The following is a 23,512-nucleotide window of genomic DNA, read 5'->3' as shown; positions in this document are numbered from 1 at the left end:
CAAGTCATTCTAGCAAAGCAATAATTCTGGAAACATATACCTTTCTAGTATACACTGGTTATTCCTTGAGATGCCCAAATAATAAGAATCTCGAAAATGGAAAGGGACGGATGGAAGTGGTGGGTGTTGAATGTTAGATGTGAACTTCAACCACTTGTGGTGCTGAAGTTCTTTCCAAAGCGCTGTCATGGAAGTAGCTCATAAAGGGCACATATAAGAATAGAATTCAGTTCTAATAATGACTTTCAATAACACTCAATATTTTGTATAAAACAATGAAGGAATCTGTATGTTTTATGAATGATTCAGACAAATGCTGATTGCAAATGAGTGCACAACTTTAATGACAACCTGGCAAAACCCCGGTGAAATTAACATCGAATACTTTCAGTGAAAAGCTTCCTCTTAAAAACTGAATTTTAGAAATGGCAGCTGTCCCTGTAGCTGACAGCGAATCGCTAGGCGTACAACACAGGTAAAATTTACAATGTCAAAATTTCACTGGAAGATGTCAAAAGATTGTTTTCAATCTATCTTTATGATAAGTAAAGTAATGAAGTTATTACTTTATTATGTTAATTTCGTGTATCTCATACATTTCATCGGAAATACTTTTGACAATTCACTCGTCAGTCAACTACCCCAAAGCACCTAGGATTAAAGTTCAGAAGTAAAATAATTAATAATGAAACTTAATGTCGGGGCGTGGGGGGGTGGTGTGGTGGTGGTGTGGGGTGTGCGGAGGGAGGTGGGATTGCCTCGACAGGTTATTGGTTAGTATGTTTGCAAACGTTTAACATCAGTTTGAGGCTTCTTTGATCTCCACTCGCTGAGGCCAATCTATGGGCAGCCACGCAATTGCAATGCCGGTACCTACCAGTGTTGCTACACGGTCAAATGCTGTCAGCCACTGCTTGCATTGTTTATGCGATGTTAAAAATTGAAAAGTGTTGGTAATCGGTAGATTTTGCAGGTGTAGAATGTGGCTAACAACCATGCACAGTTGGTGCTCTCCAATGGCGAGAGGATGACAGAGACAGCTGGCTCAGTTTTCAATCTGAAAACACCCCCTCGGTGGACCAAACACAACGACAGTGACCTTTCTGCGGGAAAACCAGGGATGTGCCTTTGACTGAATTAGCCATAAAGACGTCTTGCTATGACTTTTGTTCCAAACCAAAGCATCTAAATATCGCGTCTAATATGATAAGTATTGTTCCCAGCTTTTCTTTTGGTCCCCAGAAATATTACAGTGCTGATTTGGCGATTCATTTTCTTAGACGGTGTCACAAAACTTTTTGCTGAACAGAATTAGTTTTTGAACATATCATTAAAATGACCCCAATGTTTTCAGCAGCGAATTTATCAAACCATTCATCTGACAATACTTTTAAATGCATCATTGTCATGGATGGTGGATTTGATAGATTAGCGAGAGGCACAAAACCCCTTTTTCAAGGTCAAGTTGAAGATCTTGTTTAGTGTTTAGCTGCTTTTTGTTAAAGCTATAGAATAGTATCTTTGTATCTTTTAACTTTTCAGGCACATCTTGCAAAATGAGGTTAAAAGTCATTATGCACAACAAGGATTCAGCCAACAAGGACGCAATACAACGACACAAATGCGTTGATAAGAATATTTCCAACAAGGATTTTTAAACGGTGACTTTTTTAAAATAAGAAAACTGTCCGCCAGTTCATGCCACTCATTTTCGTATCTATCAAATATGAAAGGCAGACTTTCCAGTTAGTGCTTTTAAATTAATTTAACTTGGAAAATTATAAAGCCAAAAATAGCGAAGTGAAAATCTTGCTCGTGACATAATTAATTTTTCAATCTTTCAGTCGATCAGCCAAGACCCGAGGAAGACAAGTAAAGCTTTATTTTCTCTTTCATCCTCTGTATTCCGGAGAAAATATAGGATACTCGTGTTTTCATGATGGACTCAATGTGTTCGGGAACGTAGAAATCCGATGCAACCTATCTAGCCCAGCCGATCTCCTTTGTTCATCTCTATGAAGTAGGGAGTTTGCCAGTTGCCAACTCCCGAAGTGCAAAAGCATGCGTCATTTTTCACCCAGTTCGTCTCATCCTCAAAAGACAACTATCAAACCAGCCCTCAGCCCTTTTAGGCATTAATTACTTTGCTATCCAACCGATCTGTTTTTCCTATTATTTGCATTTCGCAGCAGGGATGTTTTTGCAAGACTAATGCAGCTGCGAGTAGCTATGAATGCATTTCTCACTGTAAGGGCGAAATAGGTAAGCAGAATAGATGTGTTCCTCCAAAAATAAGGATAGATTAATACATGTAAAACTTCTACATCTTTGTTTTGATGAATAGCAAACAAAAGTTTATGAGTTGCATGCTAAAGTACATTAACATGTTTTGTCATGTAGTTCTTATCCAAAGCGTTAATTTTGAATGTTGAGGCTGACTGTAAAATCAGCATTGACAGAACTAGATTGGGATGTGCGGACATGCTTATTTTTTCGGCACAGATGATAGCCAGTTTCATGTTGGTTACTAATACATTGTCTTTTACATACACGTCCCCCAACTTCGGCCAAAAGGACGCAAAATACTCAAGTTTTAATATTTCAGCTTTATACCATATAGACAGTTATTCTATGTACGTTAAAGGGTGAATCGAATTCTTTGTTAGTGTTGTTACAAACCTTGTCTTAAAGAGCAGCAAATTGTATACTGCGAAGAAATGACTCATTCTCATGGACATCTTCCCAACAGATAGGAGTCACTGAAACGTTGCTGAGCAAGATGATTACTTTTTGCGTTGATGTAATGGAATAATGTCACTTTTGCAGATAAATAAAATGTTTGAAACGTTCAAACAGTATGCCATTACTGGATAGTTTCATACTTTACAGCCCTGTTCTTGGTGAGTCGACGCATTGTCTATCTTGTTCAACTCATCAACAGACAATTAATGCCTATTAAATTTGATTTTCCACCCAGTATTTGTAGAAATTGTTCAATGTTAGAGTTTAAAGGTCCCTGTTGGGCTGAAGGTTCGATAATAGAGATATTTAGCTTGTATGGAGGATTTGTGAAAGTGGCTGAGAGCCAGCTCAGGGCAGATTCAGCCCGATTGGGATTAACCCTCTCGCTGAATTTCGACAAGTTGTGAGCAGTTTAAGGACCCTGCTCAACAGTAAGTGTCGTCAACCCAGTTCCCCCTACCCCAGCGACTCCATAGCACCCAAATGAATAATTTATTTAGAAATAATTTTAGGTTCTAAAGCTTCCTTTATTTCCATAATACTGATGGTATTTACGTAATTTTACAGAAGCGCTCTTGTAGATTATCGAACTTGTTGACAGATAACAGGTATGATAAAAACTTCCAGTTAAATTGTGTGGGGTTCAATAGTGAAAAGTCGAACTATGCACGTCTCAATGTTTAAAAAATTTAAAATCTCGGTGGGAAAGAAAAAAAAACATACTCTTTGCGATAATGTTCAAATGCCTACTAAAATACAACACTGAGAATTCCCTATTAAATATTTAAATTAGTGTTAAACTCACCATAAAACTTTCTGTCCGACGATATTGATTTATGAGAGGGTGAAAGACAGGGGCTGTATTTTACCATGACAAACGCATTAGAAAACGAAAGCGTTTGACTATTCAAATCTTTCAAACATCTTTTACCTTCTTGCTGTTGGAGCAGACGCCACCGGTTGCACTACACAATTGGAAGAAAAATAAAGCATTTTGTGTCAAAAGTGAGTAGGCAGAGTGTAAATTCTACTCTGTACAAACAGTTGGCGCTGTTGATTCTGGGTGGATCTCTGGTGGATCAACAGCTGTGTATGAAACCAATGATTACCATAGGGTTTTAAATAATTTAAAGTGTTGGACATAGATATCAAAATGTTAGTAAATAAAACAATTCCTTTCCAGTGCCTGAAAAATGAATAGTCCAGACTCCATAATTGCGTATAACGGCCTTTAATGTTTACACTGCCGTGATGACACTGCAAAAAGCTTCAGGAAAATTGTTCCGAGCTCATTCACAGGTTCTTACCATGCATGTGGCAGAAATCATTCTCTTAATGTTAGAGTACGTTTTGAATTATTGTCACTATATTTTAGTTAATCAACGGATTCATTTTAAACATATGATTTTGGGATGGGGCAAATGGATGTAACTGCAAGTATATCTGAATGCTGTACCTACTTCAACAAGCTATTACTTATGCAGATCCTACTGTGAACTTCAGGGAGTAAAGAAAACAGCTTGGCGTGGAAGACGGCATTGATTTTTACGTGACCTTTATAAAAACAGTCTATCGTAAAATTTCACGGTTTATACTGGACATCGTGTACCGATATTAATAGGTTAAATCCATCCAATGTCGGAAAGAAAAACGGTTCTTGTTAGTGTTGACAATTCGATTAACTGTTCACGTTGCTTTAAGCCTGTAGGTTGGAGCGGGAGAGGCGGGTTCCAGTACGGTGGTTTCCTTTAGCACATATTATCAGACGATCTATGAATACACAAGTGGAAAGAAATCATCAGCCAGCGATTTTTTTGAATACTCAGTAAGAATGTGCAAAGTGCGTGTGCATCAACGACAAGTTTCTTAACCGGTACCGGTATTTGAAAATAAAGTCTCATTCAAGCACATTTGTAAATTAATTTAACACTAACCGCGAGTCAGTAGAAATGTCAGTATCAATTGTAGAAATGAAAACACGAACTGTTCACAATCACATTGTAGGGCTGAGATACATTCATTATTATTTCAAGGTATCCAAAATATGTGACATTTGGCATTCTTTCATTTTTTCATGTGTAAGGCTAAATTAAACCAACATATACAAATATAAAAATCACTGTGCATTGCATCCAATCTACATTAAAGTTGGCGTTTCAGGTCAGAGGGCACTTTTCAGTGTGTTAGATTATACAGATGCTATAGTTATGTCGTAAACGAAGCCTTTCAAATCCTGTGGGACATCAGCACAAAGTTACACTGTTCTGCCCAATAGTATTCAAAATATTCAATTTCTTAAACCTATTACGTTAGCAAGGAGATAGGTATACGACCCTATCCAAACATTAAACACTTAAACGTCCACCGAAGTGTTTTGTAACTTTAGCACTGAAGTTCAAAGTGGTAAGCCTTTCTTCTGTATTGATTTCAAATTCAGCCTTCTGATAAACAATCTGAGGTTAAACTGGATGACAAATAACTAAAATATCTACAGATTCTTTATTTGTGCAATTTAAAGGCACATCAAATTAATGCAAAATCTGCAAGATAGTCTAGCTGTAACAGTTAGCTGATAAGAAAGAACAATGTCTCATGAAATATTGGAATTCCAGAAATAATAGCAGTACTGGTGTCAGAGAGGTCTGAAAATTTCATAAATGTTCTACGAAACCTGGTTCATAAAGTAATAGCAAATAGCCTTCAATCATCTACTTAGAAGTGATTGTGTTTGAAATGACTTCTGTATTTTGTAGTCTTTTGTCTTAAAACATATGTTAAAAAATGAGACAAGTTATTTATTCCTCAAATGAGGAATAGTTCACAACCCCCAGGGAACTTGCTCATCTTGGGTTATATAGACCTTAATCCTACAATTTCAGCTTTTGTTCCTGATTTACAGCATCCACAGATCTTTCAGTTTTTAATTTAGTATTTAACTCACTGCCACATCTCTTCTAGGCATGTCCACCTTGAAGAAGTTCTGCTCCTCTCTCCAATGGGATTTTCATTCCAATCTTTCCTCTTGTCTACCGCTGCATATAAACCAATGTTTTCCTAGCTACCATCAGTACTGAGGAAGGGTTAGTGAACCCGAAAGATTAACCCTGATTTTTTTTCGAAGATGCTGCCAGACCTACTGAGCTTTACCAGCAACTTCTGGTTTTGCACCTCAAAATTGAGTTTACTTTATAAGCTCAGTTTCCCTTGAAGTGACCAATTATTAATATTGCAGAAGACTCATACAATTGGTTCAGATCATAAGAGAATTACTCTCAAGCCTCAAGGTGATTCAGTATGAATGAATTCTAATAAAATGAAAATGCTCAGACCATATAATAGATAAACTGACAAAATTTAACCCACATAAGTAGTTATGGCAGATTCACAGTCAGTGGTGGAAATCTCACCTCTGAATTAGAAGGCTGCAGATTTTTCTTGCATTCTCATTCCAGGACCTGTGCACATCAGATTGATACAATGTGGTAGTCCGGGAATGAGGAATTGTTAGAGGTGCTAAAATTAGGCATTAAAATGAGGCCCCAAGCACTCTCCTCTGGTGGACCAAACAGATTTAGAAGACTGACAACAGCAGCAAAATAACAGTCATTAGTCACTAAACACCATTAAAACAGGGTAATTGGTTCTTTATTTTGATCGTGGAACCTTGTGCATTCAATTTGATCTGTCCAAACCAACAATTGAAATTACTTTGAAAGTTATTCCCTTCCAATGGAGCACTTTGAAATATCCTGAAGATGAGAAATATGCCACATATGTGAAAATTATCTTACAAATTAATGCATAGAACTGAACTGATAAAAGTGATGTTTCTTTCCAGAGATCATGGCAAATCTCATTAAAATTCTAAAATCTTTTGCTTTTGTTCATGGGATACACATATTGCTGGCTAGGTTAGCATTTATTGCCCATCTCTACTTGCCCTGGACATGTGCTGGTGATCTGCCTTCTCGAGCCAGCATAGTATGTAGTATGTAAGTACATGGTGGCTCAGTGGTTAGCACTGCAGCCTCACAGCGCCAGGGATCTGGGTTTGATTCCAACCTCGGGTGACTGTCTGTGTGGAGTTTGCACATTCTCCCCGTGTCTGTGTGGGTTTCCTCTGGGTGCTCCAGTTTCCTCCCACAGTCCAAAGATGTGCAGGCTAGGTGGATTGGCCATGCTAAATTGCCTGTAGTGTTCAGGGTTATAGAGGGATGGGTCTGGGTGCGATGCTCCAAGGGTTGGTGTGGACTTGTTGGGCCGAAGGGCCTGTTTCCACACTGTAGGGATTCTATGATTTCATACATTCACAGCGAGGTAAGGAGTTCTAGGATTTTGACCTAGTGATGGTGAAGGAATGGTAATATAGTTCCAAGTCAGAATGGTGTGTGGCTTGAAGGGAGTCTTGCAGGTGATGGCATTCCCATGAATCTGCTGTCCTTGTCTTTCTAGGAGTTAGAGGTAACTGGTTTAGAAGATGTTATTGGAGGAGCCTTGATGAGTTACTGCAGCGTATACTGTAGCATCTATAGTATACTGCTGCACACCGTGAACCAGTGGTGAAAAAAGTTATTATTGATGCTGGTGGATGAGTGTCAATGAAGTGGACTGCTTTGAGCTTCTTGAGTGCTATTACAGCTGCATTCATTCAGGCAAGTGGAGAGTATTTTGTCACACTTATGACTTGTTGCTTGAGAATGGTGAACAGACATTGGGAGTCAGGAGTTAGTTACTTGCTGCAGAATCCCAACCCTTTGACCTCCTTTCTTACTTTGAGCATCATTATGTGGCTTAGTTAACTCAGTTGACTGGATGATTTGTGATGCAGAGTCTCACCAACAGCATGGATTAAATTCCTGTCCTAGCTGAGGTTGCCGTAAGGGTCCTGCCTTCTCAACCTTGCTCTTTATCTGATGTGTGCATGACGTCCAGGCTAAATTCACCACCAATCACTCCTCTTGAGTGAAAGAGCAAACTATGGTGATTTTCATTCATATGACTGGTTCTGTACTGTTTCTGGTCAATGACAACTCCAATGACAATAGTGGAGGAATCAGTATTGGATTATTGTTGAAGGTCAGGGGAAGATGATTAGATTCTCTCATATTGGAGATGGTCATTACCTAGTGCTTTCACGGCATGAATGTTACTTGCCACTTGTCAGCCCAAACCTGGATATTGTCGAGGTCTTGTTCATATGGACAAGAACTGTGTCAGTATCTGGTCAGTCATGAATGGTGCTGAACAATGTGCAATCATCAGTGAATATTCTAACTTCTGACTTTATGAAGAAGGAAAGGTGAAAATGAAGCATAAAATGAAGTAGCTGAATGTGATTGGGCCGAGGATACTATTGTGAGACACTCCTGCAGTGATTTCCTGGAGCTGAATCAGTTAAGATAATTGTATTTGTATGCTCTCTATCAATCTAATTTATTCTTGCTGGTCCACTATCTTGGTTATTCAATACAATCTTGGCTGATGTAGTACAATTTTAGACAAGGTTCTTTTTCTACTAATTATAGTTGTACAATGATTAATTATCATCCTGAAGTTTGAGATTACATTAAAAAAACATAAGACAAGATAGCTGATACATAAACCGCATGATTATTCCCAAAAATATAGAATAATCATGTCACATCATATAACGATAACAAAACACATTACAATGAAGAAACATTTTTAAAACTCTTGCATTTCCATTTTCTGGTAATTGGCATATATTAAAATTCAGTTTTAAAAGGCTAAATTCTGTGTTTAAAGTTTTAAGGGGATCTCACTAGTAATGTAACGAGTATTAGCTTTGCTGCATTTTTGTGAACTTTTCCACATTACAATACAGAGACACAGATTTTACCGTCCCCAATCGTTTTTTGTTGATCAAATGAGAACAGAAACTCCCATTTGGGAGGGGCAACATGACATTTCACTTGAAAATTCTAAACAGGTCACAGACCTTGCACAGACCCAAAGGCAGTGGGTGGGAGCACTTAACTAAAGCGTGTAACCAGCTCAAGCTGCAGGTTAGCCATTTTGCTAGCATTGGAATTGGAAATGTTACAATAAGCTTCTCAAGAAAGCGCTGAAACATAAACTAAAGCTAGAATTTGTATATAAGCTGGTTTCAAGGCTTCATGTTGCAGTTTATACATGATTAACCACGGCTGGAATCACAATGCTTTCTATAGTCACATTTTAGAAAATGGTATTTTTCTAAAAGCTATAAGCTAAAAAGAGAGAAGAAGGCTGCCCTAGAAATGACCTAGAGCTTTCAGATTCTTTGAACACATCATTATTTCCATTGTTAAGTTTGATTAATTGTGACTGATAAGTTGGAGTGAATCAAGATTTTGTCGTTATTGTCCACTATATTGCACAGAATAATTTAGTTTGAAAAATAGTAAAAAGCTAAGCAAAATTTCAGAGTCAAGAATGAATTCAATGTATTCTGTCCTTATTTGAAAAACAAAATTAATCATTAAATCTTTTCAATTTTGGAGCAGCCAGGATGAAATTTAATTGGATAATATAACTTCAAAGAATTCTGATTTTCGTACAAAGTTAGTCATATTATTGTCACATTCTAGTGATATTATTTCTAATCATTGAATAAAGTTTCATCATTGGTGACTCTACTTTTGTACGGTCTAAATATAAGACTTTAACAAATGTACCAGTGGCACAACATTATTCCCGAAAAGTAAAACCCCTACCAATAGTTGCATAAATCTGCCAATCTTCTGCATGTCACAGTAAGTGACAAAACTCCATTGTAGTTTATCATTGATTCTGTCTCAGTGTTTGCAAGAAACATAAGCAAGTCCTGATAGAAGTGTTTTGTTTGTGATTTTTTGGGGGGGAGGGGTGGGGTGAGGTGTTGAAATGATAAATGATGTCACTGAAAGCTACACAATGCTACAACTTCACAATGGCACTGCACATGCATAAAATCAGAACGGCTTCTGAGAAATCCATTATTCCTCCCTTACAATAGGCCTGAAACTGTTTTACAAGCACTCCCAGTGTTTTTATTCACACACGCTCTTAATAACATCTCACAACTTTAAGTGTATTTACAACTTAAATGTCATATTCAACTTGAGAACTATAGTGTTTTACACTACAGGATGTTGCTCTTATTAGTCAAAATGCATAATCTACTTTGGAATAATGCAGACATCGAATGTGCAAGCCACACAATCGATTAATCAATTCTTATTGTACTCTTATTCCGAAAAAAATGTCAACTCATGCAGCTCTTTGAATTCCAACATTTGAATTATTTTGGAATTTTTATACATTAGTACGTCTGCCACTTCATTGAAAAGATTGTGAAATAAAGAAAGTAATATGTTTTAAAGTCTAAAATTCTTTAAATGTTATAATAAATTTAAAAAATTGGAACCAGAGGCACAAATCCATGAGATAAAACATATGGTGTATTAAAGTACTTTTTTGCATGAGCAATTTGCAAGGGCGAGATATGAGAACAAAACTTTGTTTAATGAATGCTGAAGATAGAAATTGAGGAGAAAGATCATGTTCTAAACTCTTAATCTCTGTTGGAATACTCACAGACTTGACTTCAACTTGCATTAACCTGGAATTAACTAAAAGACAGTTGCACCTTCAATCATTTCTTACGGCTGGTGAGTGTGTACGTCCCTCAGATCATCCAAAACCACTCCATGAAGTTTCAATCTGCGAAACAGTTTGAGGTTTTGCAACACATTCACCCACTTCTTTTGTATAGACTTCTCTATAAGCAATGTAATTACTTTTCAAGTCATTGCTGCAGTTTCCTGCCTGCAGGTGTGATCAGAATTCTTTTGGAAGAAGTTCTTATAGAAATGCTGGGGTTATCAATACAGTGAAGGATTCCTTTTAGACGCTTGCTGTCGGACTTTGTAGGTAATGAAAGGTACCATACTGAGGAAAACAAGTTACTAAATTTACAACTGCTAGAACATATTTTTCTTGAGATGCAAGTTTTTAATATTTTTTAGATACCTACATAGTTTTTTTTACCTGCTTGACTGAAGTTGATACCTTATTTTACTTTGATTCAACTGCCAAATTGGAATGTTGATAGAGACATGTACATTATGCTCATATTAGGCAAGTGATTGTTGTATTCCATATGATATGATCTAATAACCAATGAGACAATTTCTTGCCTATCTCTCTTGCCATTGTATAGCTGGTTATTTAGGTGTCTCTGCTTCAGCTTCTGGCTCTTTGTTTCCCTCTGCTTCTCTCTTCCTAAGACTTTTGTTTAACTTCTCTCTTCTGTTTCTATATTTAATCTTTGTTCTTTACCTATGGGCAGAAGGGGTGGAAGGTCTGGTGAAAAGTCATCAATGGCTGCTGTTTACAAATAGAGTTGGGCAATGTCATATAATATGGCTAGGAGTGGCTCTCCTCTTATTCCCTCCGCCAATTAACCTTGCATTTCCAAAGACTGTTACTTGTATCATATTCATTCTCTTGAAACTGCTGACCAACCACTGCGGTTCCTCATGTTGATCTGCTATTGGTTTCTAACCCTTAACTTTCCAGTCACACCTTTAACTTCAGCGCTCCCACTAATGAGAAGGGAAAAAAGGTCCTGATGTTTCTTCATTTTCAAAGGACATTATGTGGTAATCAGCAGGAGATTTCCTTTGGTGCTCTCCAATGGGCTGATTGGCCTGCTTCCACACTGTAGGGATTCTATTGTATGCTACTATGATTTTGTGACTGTGAAAAAACGACTAAAGGATTGTGCTTTCAATGAGAAAATCCTAACGCAGTGACGCTTACAGGTGCTGGATGTAATTATAAATGTGCATAATTGATGCTGAAAAATGTACGGGGAATTTACAGGAAGACAATATTTTTATTTTAATAATCCATTCAATTTCCTGATGCCTTGCTCACAGTGCATCTTCTGCTTATTTGACGTTTGTGTAATCTTTTGTGTGTCGACAACAGTTCTCTGGGTTCTTCAAATGTTTGTCCTTGACACTGTTTACCTGCTGTGTGTTTGTCCAGCCCACCAATCATTTTTTCTTGTTTTGCGTATTGTTTCAAGTGCCTACCTATCTGATTGCCAATCTATTTGTCTTCCCAGCTGTTTCTCTAATGTCCCTTTCTCTCTGTCACCTGAATCTGTAGCTCTCAATCTTTGCCTTTTCTGTGAATTTCTTTCTTTCTCTAGCTCTCTGTACAGTCTCCCCGACCGCCAAGTATTTCTCTATATTTCCTTTCAATATATCTCTCTCCCTATCTAATTTTCTTCCATTGTTTCTTCAAAAGCTGTCTTCTGATTCCTCAATGTCTGTTTATGTATTCTCTAATAATTTTGTCCCTCAATTTCTCTCTTTGCCATTCTATAGTTATTTTCTCAAAATCCTTTTTAATCCTCAAACTATCCACAGCAATGCCTGAACTTGACCTTGGCCCCTGACCAGCAGGTGGAGCATCAACTAGAGTTTGGGTTCCAGGATCCCAAGGGAACTGAAGTGGGCAGTAGGACCAGAAATAAAATTGACAAACTGGGGAATTCGATGTGGGAAGAAGATACCGGACACCTATAAATGGGAAAATGATTGAAACACATCATAATGTAGATTTAAAAGATCCTAGTTACTTATACTAAGCATAACAAATCCATAACAACCTTCTGCAGCAGAAACTGCAAGTATGTGCAAATTTAACTAGAATGCTTTTGAAACTTGTTAAAATAGTCACTTAGTAGTGCAGAACAGTGTTGCTGATAAAAGACAAATTTTGTTGAAGATTTTTGTGTTGCTTTCTTACGGTCATCCATCTGGACATTTTGCAATAAAACAAATTCAAGAGGGAAACCAACAATTTATACTGCATTTATACTCCCGAAGTCCATTTTCCAACAATCAGTACTCTCATGTAGTGTAACTGTTGGTTTCCCCCTTGAATTTGAATGCGCGGGAAATATCTTGATGAATACAAGATGAAAAGCTTCAACAAATGTGCATTTTCTTCAGCATTACTTCATAAAATGCTCTAGCAACTATTATTTAATGGTCTACAAACATTTTAATCAGGACCAGGAGTAACAGTAGGCTATTCAGCTACTCTAGATTGATCTGCCATTCCAATCCATTGCTTAAACATAAAACATAGAACATAGAACAGTACAGCACAGTACAGGCCCTTCGGCCCACAATGTTGTGCCGACCTATTGTCCTACTCTAAAATCGAACTACCCTGCATACCCTACATTTTACTATCATCCATATGCCTATCCAAGAGTCGCTTAAATGTCCCTAATGTATCTGACTCCACTACCACCGCTGGCAGTGCATTCCACGCACCCACCACTCTCTGTGCAAAGAACCTACCTCTGACACTTCCCCTATACCTTCCTCCAATCACTTTAAAATTATGCCCCCTTGTAATACTCATTTCTGCCTGGGAAAAAGTCTTTGGCTATCCACTCTATCTATGCCTTTCATCATCTTGTGCACCTCTATCAAGTCACCTCTCATCCTTCATTGCTCCAATGACAAAAGCCCTAGCTCCCTCAACCTTTCCTCGTAAGATCCGCCCTCCAGTCCAGGCAGCATCCTGGTAAATCTCCTCTGCACCGTCTCTAAAGCTTCACATCCTTCCTATAATGAGGCGACCAGAACTGAACACAATATTCCAAGTGTGGTCTAACCAGGGTTTTATAGGGCTACAGCATAACCTCGTGGCTCTTAAACTCAATTCCCCTGTCAATGAAAGCCAACACACCATACGCCTTCTTAACAACCCTATTAACTTGGGTAGCAACTTTGAGGGATCTATGGATGTGGACCCCAAGATCCCTCTGTTCCTCCACACTGCCAAAAATCCTGCCATTAACTCTGTATTCTGCATTCAAATTCTGCCTTCCAAAATGAATCACTTCACACTGTTCTGGGTTGAATTCCATCCAGCTACTAACCAGAAAACGGTTTGAGGTGTTGACTGCAGTTCCTTCTGTAAGGATGACACTTTAAAATGGTTGTGAAAGAAAAGTAGATAACCTAAAGCTTCATTTGAGTTCCCCTTTCATCCACTGTTTAATAGTAAGTTTAATAGTAAGTACCTATGCTGAGTCCCTTTCAGAGTCAGAAACAGTAAGTCCTGATGTAGAGATTGGCATCCATCTAACAAGAATCTACCTACTATGCCAATATATATTCAAGGACTCTGCTTCAACCACCTTTCAGGGACAGAGTTCCAAAGACTCACAAAGCCTCTCTGAGAGAAAATATTTTGACTAATCTCTGTTTTAAATGGGAGACCCCTAATTTTTAAACAGTGATCATAGTTCTAGATTCTTCCATAAGAGGAAACATCCTCTCCCCACCTATCCTGTCAAGCCCCTTCAAGATTTTATATGTTTCAATTAAGTTGCCTCTTACTCCAGTGGACTCAAGCTTAGCCTGTCCAACCTTCATCATAATTCAACCTGCCTATACCAGGATTGGTCTAGCATTTGAAATTAACCCTTGTCTAACCACCACCTTCAGGAGTAACATGTACTACAGAGAATGTTGAGTTTTGAAATACATTTCCTACTGATGGAGCCTTATATAGGTACTTTCACCATATTTTAAACTATATTGTATATATATATATGTGTGGATAAGCCAAGTAACTGAAATCTGTGAACCTTCAGTATATTCCTGTTTTGGATCTGACAGAATTGGACTGAAAAGATTGCAAATTCAGCTAAATTCAGCACCCAAATTGCTGTTTTATTCAACCTTCCTCCAGGGTTTCCTGTATGCTCTATTAGGAATGAAGGTTTTGTTTATCACAAAAAAATCAGCAATGTAGCAGAAGGTGAAACTTGCCAAGCTCTACATCAGGACTTCCTGTTTCTGACTCTGAAGGGGACTCAGCATAGGTACTTACTATTAAACAGTGGATGAAAGGGGAGCTCAAATGAAGCTTTAGGTTATCTACTTTTCTTTCACAACCATTTTAAAGTGTTATTTTTACAGAAGGAATTGCAGTCAACACCTAAAATCGTTTTCTGGTTAGTAGGTGGTGGTTTTCAATCTCTATTAGACTATTAAGCAAATTTGCATACGGCACCAAGATTGGTGGAGCGGTTAAGAGTGAAGAAGACGGTTGTGGGTTACAGGAAGAGAAAGATGGGTCGGTCAGATGGGGAGACCAGTTGCAGGTGGTATTTAACCCTGAAAAGTGCAAGGTGATGCACTTTGGAAGATGAACCAAAATAGGGAAGTATTTAATGAACTGCAGGACACTGGGTAGCTTAGATGAACACAGGGATCTTGGGATAATTATTCACAGATCCCTGAAATCAGCAGAGCACATGAACAGGATAGTTAAGAAGGCACATTTGACACTTGCTTTCATCAGTCGTAGCATAGAGTATAATGGAGCTAATGTTGGAGTTGTATAGTATGTTGGTCAGGCCGCAACTGGAGTACTGTGTGCAGTTCTGGTCACCTCATTAGAGGAAAGAAGTGCTTGCATCAAATGGGTACAGAGGAAGTTCACCAGGATGTTGCCTGGGATGGAGAAATTGAGCTACAAGGAGAGACTAAATAGGCTTGGATTGTTTTCTTTAGAGCAGAGAAGACAGGGTAGGGACATGACTGAGGTGTATAAGATTATGAGGGATATGGACAGGGTGAACAGAAAACAGCTGTTTCCTTTGGTTGAGGGGTCAATCAGGAGACAGCATAGTTTTAGGGTAAGGGGCAGGAGATTCAGAGAGGATTTGGGAAAAAAGACTTTCTCACTCAGCCGATGGTGGGAATCTAGAATGCACTGCCTGAGAAGGTAGTAGAGGCTGGAAGTGGAGGTTGGAAACTCGACAACCTTTGAAGAATATCTGGATGAATATTTCAAATATCATAACATTCAAGGATATGGGACAAGTGCAGGAAATTGGGATTAGCGCATTTTTCTTGGTAGTTGTGTCAGTGCAGTCGCGATAAACCAAAGGGCCTTTTCTGTGCTCAATGATTCTATGAATCTATGAATCTGGCTGACTGCCTAGATCCATTCAAAAGAGTACAAATGTCTGCCATGTTAAATAAAAAAACTTCTCAATGATCCTGTGCACTTTGTCAGGATCAATAGCTGAGGTCCTGAATGAGGATGTTCTTGCCGTGATAGCCTTGTCTCAAGTGGATCTTTGGTACCCAAGGGCAGGATTTTCCATGCAGGCTTTGGGCCCTGATCAAAACTGAGGTCAAAGGTCTACAATGTATGGGCAACAGTTATTCAACTGTGAATTAGCGAGCAATGTTCGATTAAGGACCATGAGCAGACTCTCAAAACTGGACAGCCACAAAGCAATCCTCTAATACTGAAGAAACAGAAATTGGTCATTCAAGGCAAGACAGAGAGGGGCACCAAAAATGAAGGTCCCCTCTTGCCTCCAACATCTTCCAGAGGGTGACCTGTAGCTGCAACTGAAGCCAACCAAGCAGGAAGAGGAAGATGGTCTGGGGAAGGGATGAAGCCAAAATTCGCTCACTCATTTCCAAGCTCGCTGTCATCTAGACCTAAAAGTACAGCCCTATATCTCTTACATGGAAAGATCATTCCAGTCACAATGATGATTGCAATATATCTTGATTGTTACCCTCACAAATTTACATAGTACCAAGTTATTTGACTATTCCTATTTTTCCATCAGGTTTCAAGAATATTTAACAAATGAGCTCAACTGCACCTTAGCTATAATTTCATAAGGTCACACTTTATTTAATACTAATAATGCAATTATTTTGATGGTAAAATGCCTTTAGACAATGTTGTTACATTTAGCCATGCAGTGGAAATCATATTTATCTATAATTCCTGCCAAATTAAAAAAACAAGACTTGCATTAAAAATGTTATTCAGATTTAGGAAAGTCAAGCATTTATTGTCCACCATTGTTGAATGAATATACGACAAAATCTCTACCATTTTATGTGTTGAGAGAAGCAATTTCTTCATTATGAAGAAAAACGAGGTGGAGGATTTTACCATTTTTCAATGCCGCATCATTGTCCAAGTAAATAATTAAGTGGCAAAAAGCTGCTAATTTGTGAGGAAGTCTATAACTAATCTGAAAACAGGTGATTGCTGCTTCACGCCAAGTTACATTGTGCATAAATTACGCAGTCATAAAGATTAAGAGATGGAGTTTGTACCCTAGTGTGATTTGTGTAAGGATTTAGTCAAATCAAGTCCTCCAAAAAAAAGGACTTAGTACGAAACATCTTGGCACATATGACTGACATTTTTTTTAAAAAGGTGATGCAAATGAACGACTATTTTGGGATAATGTCCAAATATTCTTGTAATAAACCACTAAGTATTAAAAACACTCCTACTGATGTTCTTTTATTATAAAAAAGGTACCAGATTTTAAATCTAAAGCTGGACAAATTCTAATTCAGTGGTTGCATTAAATTAAAGCTGGAAAAGAAGCAGATTTCAGCACTTGGGCCTCCTTTATACCAAAAAAAGAGCAAAGTTAATTAATTTAGTTTTTTTGGTAGATGCTCTCTGAGGAAGGTTTAATGATTTTAAAAAAAGTATGCTTCAGTTTTTTTTGTAGCTCACCCATATCAGATTTATTGAACACAGTCTTCTGACATACCAGGCAATGTAGTTGGTTATTAATATTAAAATATCAAATCAACATAACTATGTTACCAAAAAGTTCCTTATTCAGATTTTAGTCTGATATATATATGAATCTCAACATACTCAAATACATTTCAGAATCTGATAGTTAAGTGTTGTAAACAAAAACACAATCACTTAATGGTGCTGTTTACAACTGAGTGAGCCAATGGAATGAGAATTAAACGGTCCTGTTTCATTTTCACTTTTCTTGTTATACCTCTGTACTAACAACTTCAAATAAAAGTCAGAGCATCACTGTGATGGTAGTGCCTGTACCTGTGCAGTGTTTCTGTGAGTTCACATGGAAGTGGAACACAAGTTTGTGTGGTTTACTCATATTAGTAAAATAGATACCAATCTTGCTAAATACTTACCAGCACTGGGTAGCAGGAATTGATAAAACTGGTATTAGTGAGGATATTGAAGAGACACTGTTCTCATTGTATAGACTCTAACTGACTTAATACGAAAGTATACTTTACTTTTTAAAGGACAGAAGTATTGCTGAAGACTGTCATTGCAGACACTCATAGAGGTTCCTATTATAGTAAGAATTTGATGCTGGATACATGCCAATACCAATTACTTGCATGGCAATACCATAATGAACTCCAACTACTTTTAAATCATTGATAATTTATTAACCAATAATACAATGTTATTGGAATTCTGTCATAGAGTCATACAGCATGGAAACAGACCCTTTGGTCCAACTCGTCCATGCCAACCAGGTTTCCTAAACTAAACTAGTCCCATTTGCCTGCGTTTGGCCCACAATCCTCTAAACCTTTCATAATCATGTACCTGTCCGAATATCTTTTAAGTGTTGTAACTGCACTGCATATACCACTTTCTTTGACAGTTCATTCCATATATGAACCACCCTCTGTGTGAAAAAGTTGTCCCTCAAGTCCCTTTTAAATTTGTGTCCTCCCACTTTAAAATTATGCCCTCTAGTTTTGAACTTCCCTACCGAAGGGAAAAGACCATTGCTATTCACCATATCTATGCCCCTCATGATTTTATAAAGGTCTATAAGGTCATCCCTCAATCTCCTATGCTTCAGTGAGAAAAGTCTCCGCTTATCCAGCCTCTCCTTAGAACTCAAACCCTCTAGTCCTGGTAACATCCTTGCAAATCTTTTTTGCACAATCTCCAATTTAATAATATCTTTTCTATAGCAGGGTGACCAGAACTATACACAGTACTCCAAAAGTGGCCTTACCAATGTCGTGTGCAACCACAACATGGCATCCTGGGTTGTGCTGTTGTAGTCTGGTGTACTGACCTCTACATTGCAGAAGCTGAGCGCCAGCTCTCAGATACCTCCTCCTACCTTTCCCTGGACCATGATCCCACCATGGCACATCAGGCCATTGTATCAACCACAACTGACCTCATTTCATCGAGTGATCTCTCCCCACCACCCTCCTCACCCGCCCACACCCCCCACCCCTACTGCCTCCAAGCTGATAGTCCCCCAGCCCCACACAGTTTGCTTCTACCTCCTTCCGAAAATCCACAATCAGGACTGCCTGGGTAGACCCATTGTTTCATCCTGCTCCTGCCCCACAGAACTCATCTCCTCCTACTCTGACTCAGTCTTTTTTCCCCTGATCCAGTTCCTGCCCACATACATTCATAATTCCTCTGATGCTTTACGCCAGTTTCAGAATTTCCAGTTTGCAGGCTCCAGCTGCCTCCCCTTTACCATAGACATGCAATCCCTTTACACGTCCATCCCCCACTAGGATGGTCTCAGGGCTCTCCGCTTCTTCCTGGAGCAAAGGCCTGAGCTGTCCCCACCCACAACCACCCTCCACCACTTGGCTGAGCTCGTCCTCACCCTCAACAACTTCTCTTTTAATTCCTCTCATTTTCTTCAGGTCAGTGGAGTGGCCATGGGAACCCGCATGGGCCCCAGTTATGCCTGTCTCTTCATTGGGTACATGGAACATTCCTTGTTCCCGTCCTATTCAGGTCCCACCCTCGCTCTTTCTTCAATATGTCAATGATATCATCAGTACTGCTTCCCTCTCTCATTCAGAATTGAAAAATTCATCAATTTTGCTTCCAACTCCCGCCCAACCCTCACTTTCATCTTGACTATTTCTTACTCCTTCCTTCCGTTCCTTGAAATCCCTGTTTCCATTTCTGGGGATAGATTGGCCACTAATATCCACTACAAGCCCACTGGCTCCCACAGTTACCTGGACTATATACCTTGCACCTGCTTCCTGTAAAGACTCCATTCCATTCTCCCAGTTCCTCCATCTCTGTCAGATATGTTTCGATGAGGCCAACTTCGGTAAGGGAGCCTCCAAAATGTCCACCTTCTTCCTCAACCAAGGATTCCCCAGCACTGATGTCTACAGGGCTCTCAACTGGGTCCAACCCATCTCCCAAAATTCTGCCCACACTCCCTTTTTTCCCTCCTGCAACAGCGATAGGATTCCTCTTGTCCCTACCTACCATCCACCAGCATCGACATCCAGAAGATCATCAGCCACCATTCCTGCCACCTCCAGTGAGATGCCACCACCTCGCACATATTCCCCTCCCCTCCCTTGTCCACTTTGCACAGGAACTGTTCCCTCTGGGACACGCTGGTCCACTCTTCCTTCACCCCCAACACCCACCCCCACAGCCCCACAGCACCTTTGCCTGCAACCGCCGAAGGTGTAAAACCTGCTCATTTACCTCCTCCTTCCTCAGTATCCAAGGGCACAAACATACCTTCCAGGTGAAGCAGCACTTTACCTGCACTTCTCACAACGTAGTCTCCTCTACATTGGGAAAACGAAGCATAGACTGGGTTATCACGTCTCAGAACATCATGGTCTGCCTGCAAAAAAAGACCCTGAGCTTCCAGTTGCCTGCCACTTTAACACCACCCTGTTCCCTGGCCAACATCTCTGTCTCTGGCTTGCTGCAGTGTTCAAGTGAAGTTCAGTGCAAGCTGGAAGAACAACACCCCATTTTCCGCTTGTGGACCCTGCAGCCCTCCGGTCTCAATATCAAGTTCAATAATTTTAGGGCCTGAACTCTCCCATGTCCTAGCCCCTACCCCACACTCCAGGCCTTATTATCATACAGTTTGCCATTACATACTGCCTATCGTTAGCCACTAACTGTATCCATTAACAGCTACTCACCTTCCTAGCCAGATCTGATCTGCTCCTTTGTCTGTCCAACTGTTCTTCTCTCTCTTTGGGCTCTACCTCCACCTATTATTTACTCCTGCCCCTCCCCCTACCCTATCTTCTGCATATAAACTAACATTTTCCTAGATACCATCAGTTCTGAGGAAGGGTCACTGATCCCGAAATGCAAACTCTGATTTCTCTTCACAGGTGCTGCCAGACTTGCTGAGTTTTTCCAGCAACTTCTGTTTTTGTTTCTGATTCACAGCATTCGCAGTTCTTTTGGTTTTATGGCATCACATCTCCTATACTCAATAGTCTGAGCAATGAAGGCAATATGTCAGCATATATATTCATTGAGGCTCCTTAAGAATTATAGAATAGAAAGAGAAAAGCAGAAGTATTTTCTAAGATCAAGATTATTTTGCAATGATTATTAAAATCTCACCTCAAATTAACAGCACCTGGGGCACTTGGAGTTCTGTTCATGTTAGGCTCTGTTTGTGCTGTACTTGGTGCTGAGTAGGACCCTATTTGGGGCTGATAACAGTAAAAATGAAGTCAAATTCCTTTCAGCCAATGAATACATTAACTTAGACATTCCTGGGGAAACTTTTACCTACCAGCGTGAAATATGGAGACAAATTATTTCTTTCTTTAAAATCAATCCCAACAGAATCGCTGACCTACATAAAAATATAGATATTGTAAATTAGATAACATTGTAATAAAATAACAAGGAAATCATTTCCATTCTGTGCCTTTTATTGTAACAGGTTCAAATTTGTGCATACTCTCCCAAGTTCTTTGTCTCATTGACCTCTACAATAACTTTTATTAAGAAGAAAAACAAGTTTCACAACTCAGTGATGAGTAACAGAAGACAAATCATTTCTGGTTTGCTAATCTTACTTACCTCCACCGATTACAATTGGAAACCTAGTGGCGAGACAGCCCAGATTGGCAAATCATACAGTTTTGAAACAACTTACACATGTTCCAACACATTCTATCATAACAAGGAAAATTTCATCCTCCATTTATTTAGCACCTTTACCACAAAAAATCATTCTATATTGCTTTGGATGAGTCATAAAAATGGATAAGTCATAAAAGGAGAAACTATGAGAACCAATTGGAATTGGATTGGAACTTTCATGGAGAAGAAATTAGAGGTTAGTAAAGGTGAGTCAATGGTGATGTAAACATAATGATGAGGATTTTAGTTTTGAAGCATTGGACGAATGGGAGCCAATGTAGATCAGGGAGCAGTGCAGAGATGGTTGAGCAGGGCCTGGTATGAAATATGAAGGCCAAGAGTTCTGGAAAAGCTGAAATTTACAGAGGATGAAAAATAGAAGCCAGCCATGAGAGCACTGGAACAATTGAGCCTGGAGGTAACAATGACATGGATATGGATTTCAGTAGCAATTTGAAGCAGAGGTGGACTATTTTGTGTAAAGCGAGAGTGATTTTGTGCTGGAAACAAAGTGTAATTGGAAACTTACTTCAGGGTCAATAAAAGGTCTGGTTCAGTCGAAAATAATTGCCATGGAGAAGGTTGACATTAGTGGCAAGAGTTTTGAGTTTATAGTGACATTGATTTCAGACTTACTAATGTTTGATTGTAAGAAATTGAAGCTCATCTAAGCCTGCACATCTGGTTTACTTTGGACTATTGGGCAACTTTGACAGATGAGAATAAGACTTGAAATGCTTCTTATGGTCTGACTAGATCTAGTGGTGGATGGTTAAACCAGTTATACTGAACTTGAGTGAGCAAAGATGAAGGCATGCTATGGATACTACCCTGACATTTGATGACTTTTGAAAACCATGCCTTAGATTTGTATATCTTGACAATGCTGTTTAGTGACTAGTGGTATGTACTGAGCCTTTCCCTCTTTCTCATTCTTTATTGTATGATTTGGTTCAAACTCACTTTGGTTCAAATTCCTGCACTAAAGATATAGTTGAAATTAGAAATTCACTGGTGTATCTCATCTTTCACAGAATATTATATTGAAGTTTTAATTGCAACAATACATCTCAATGTTTCTTATGTGTTTTATTGTTGTAAAATAGAAGACTATTTTCCCCCCTCCAAAACTGTCCGTTGTGCATTCAGATCTTTTATTGATATCTTTGTGGTGTCAATTTGTTCTGCAAACAGTTAAATGCTTAAGGTTTTTGCAAAGATTTGTAGCTTGGGTTTATGGGTGAGGTTGTTGACTTGCCCGCCGAGCTGGCTTGTGTTCGTTCAGACGTTTCGTCACCATGCTATGTAACATCATCAGTGAGGCCTCCAATGACACGATGTTGTTACACTCTGCTTGGAGCTTATACTGTCTGGTCTGTTATGGTGAGTTGTGTCATTTCCAGTTCAGTTCTGTATGAGTTTGTATATGGGGTCCAATTCTATATGTTTATTGATTGCTTTATGGGTTGAGAACTATGCCTGGAGGAATTCCCGTGCATGTCTATGTTTGACTTGGGCTACTATGGTTATGTTGTCCCAGTTAAACTGATGGCCTTCATTGTCCAAGTGTACTGATATTAGGGCAAGTTCATCATGTCGTTTTGCTGCCAGCTGATGTTCGTGTATCCTGATGGCTAGTTTCCTTCCTGTCTGTCCAATGTAATGTTTGTGGCAGTCCTTGCATGGTATTTTGTAAATTACGTTTGTTCTGCATGCCGTGGGTATGGGATCTTTAAACTTCGTGACTGTTTATCGTAGCGTGGCTGTGGGCTAATGTGCTACCATGATTCCTAGTGGGTGTTAGAGTCTCGTTGTCAGTTCTGATATGTTCTTGATATAGGACAGTGTGGCCAGTGTGTTAGGGCATACTGTGTCCTCTTGGTGTTGTCTATTTAGTAGGCCCTGGTGGATGAAGTTGAGGAGGTATCCATTCATAGTGAAGATTTTGTACTGGTGCTCTTCCTCTTTCCTGTGTAGCTCTGGTGCG

At 39.1% G+C, this 23,512-nt stretch overlaps 1 protein-coding gene and 1 long non-coding RNA gene across 2 annotated transcripts in view; one reads left to right on the top strand and one right to left on the bottom strand.

The window, feature by feature from the left end:
- The window catches only part of LOC125486181, a 6,318-nt gene extending 3,946 nt beyond the window's left edge, over positions 1-2,372 (top strand). The window contains exon 3 of the long non-coding RNA XR_007264866.1: positions 1,543-2,372. This is a non-coding gene — a long non-coding RNA (uncharacterized LOC125486181). The remainder of the gene's footprint in view (positions 1-1,542) is intronic.
- A 1,594-nt stretch (positions 2,373-3,966) lies between these two features.
- The window catches only part of LOC109937698 (uncharacterized protein C10orf67, mitochondrial-like), a 246,365-nt gene continuing 226,819 nt past the window's right edge, over positions 3,967-23,512 (bottom strand). The window contains exons 14-16 of the mRNA XM_048612718.1: positions 21,170-21,232; positions 20,995-21,086; positions 3,967-4,512 (exon numbers count right to left, since the gene is read on the bottom strand). Of these exons, the coding sequence (XP_048468675.1) occupies positions 4,491-4,512; positions 20,995-21,086; positions 21,170-21,232 (177 nt within the window). The 3' untranslated portion in view covers positions 3,967-4,490. The remainder of the gene's footprint in view (positions 4,513-20,994; positions 21,087-21,169; positions 21,233-23,512) is intronic.

Source organism: Rhincodon typus, chromosome 2 (genome assembly GCF_021869965.1).
Source record: "Rhincodon typus isolate 14 chromosome 2, sRhiTyp1.1, whole genome shotgun sequence".
In the NCBI taxonomy this organism is placed as follows: domain Eukaryota; kingdom Metazoa; phylum Chordata; class Chondrichthyes; order Orectolobiformes; family Rhincodontidae; genus Rhincodon; species Rhincodon typus.
Note: the sequence above shows the minus strand (reverse complement) of the source record. Positions and strands in the feature narration are given on the sequence as shown.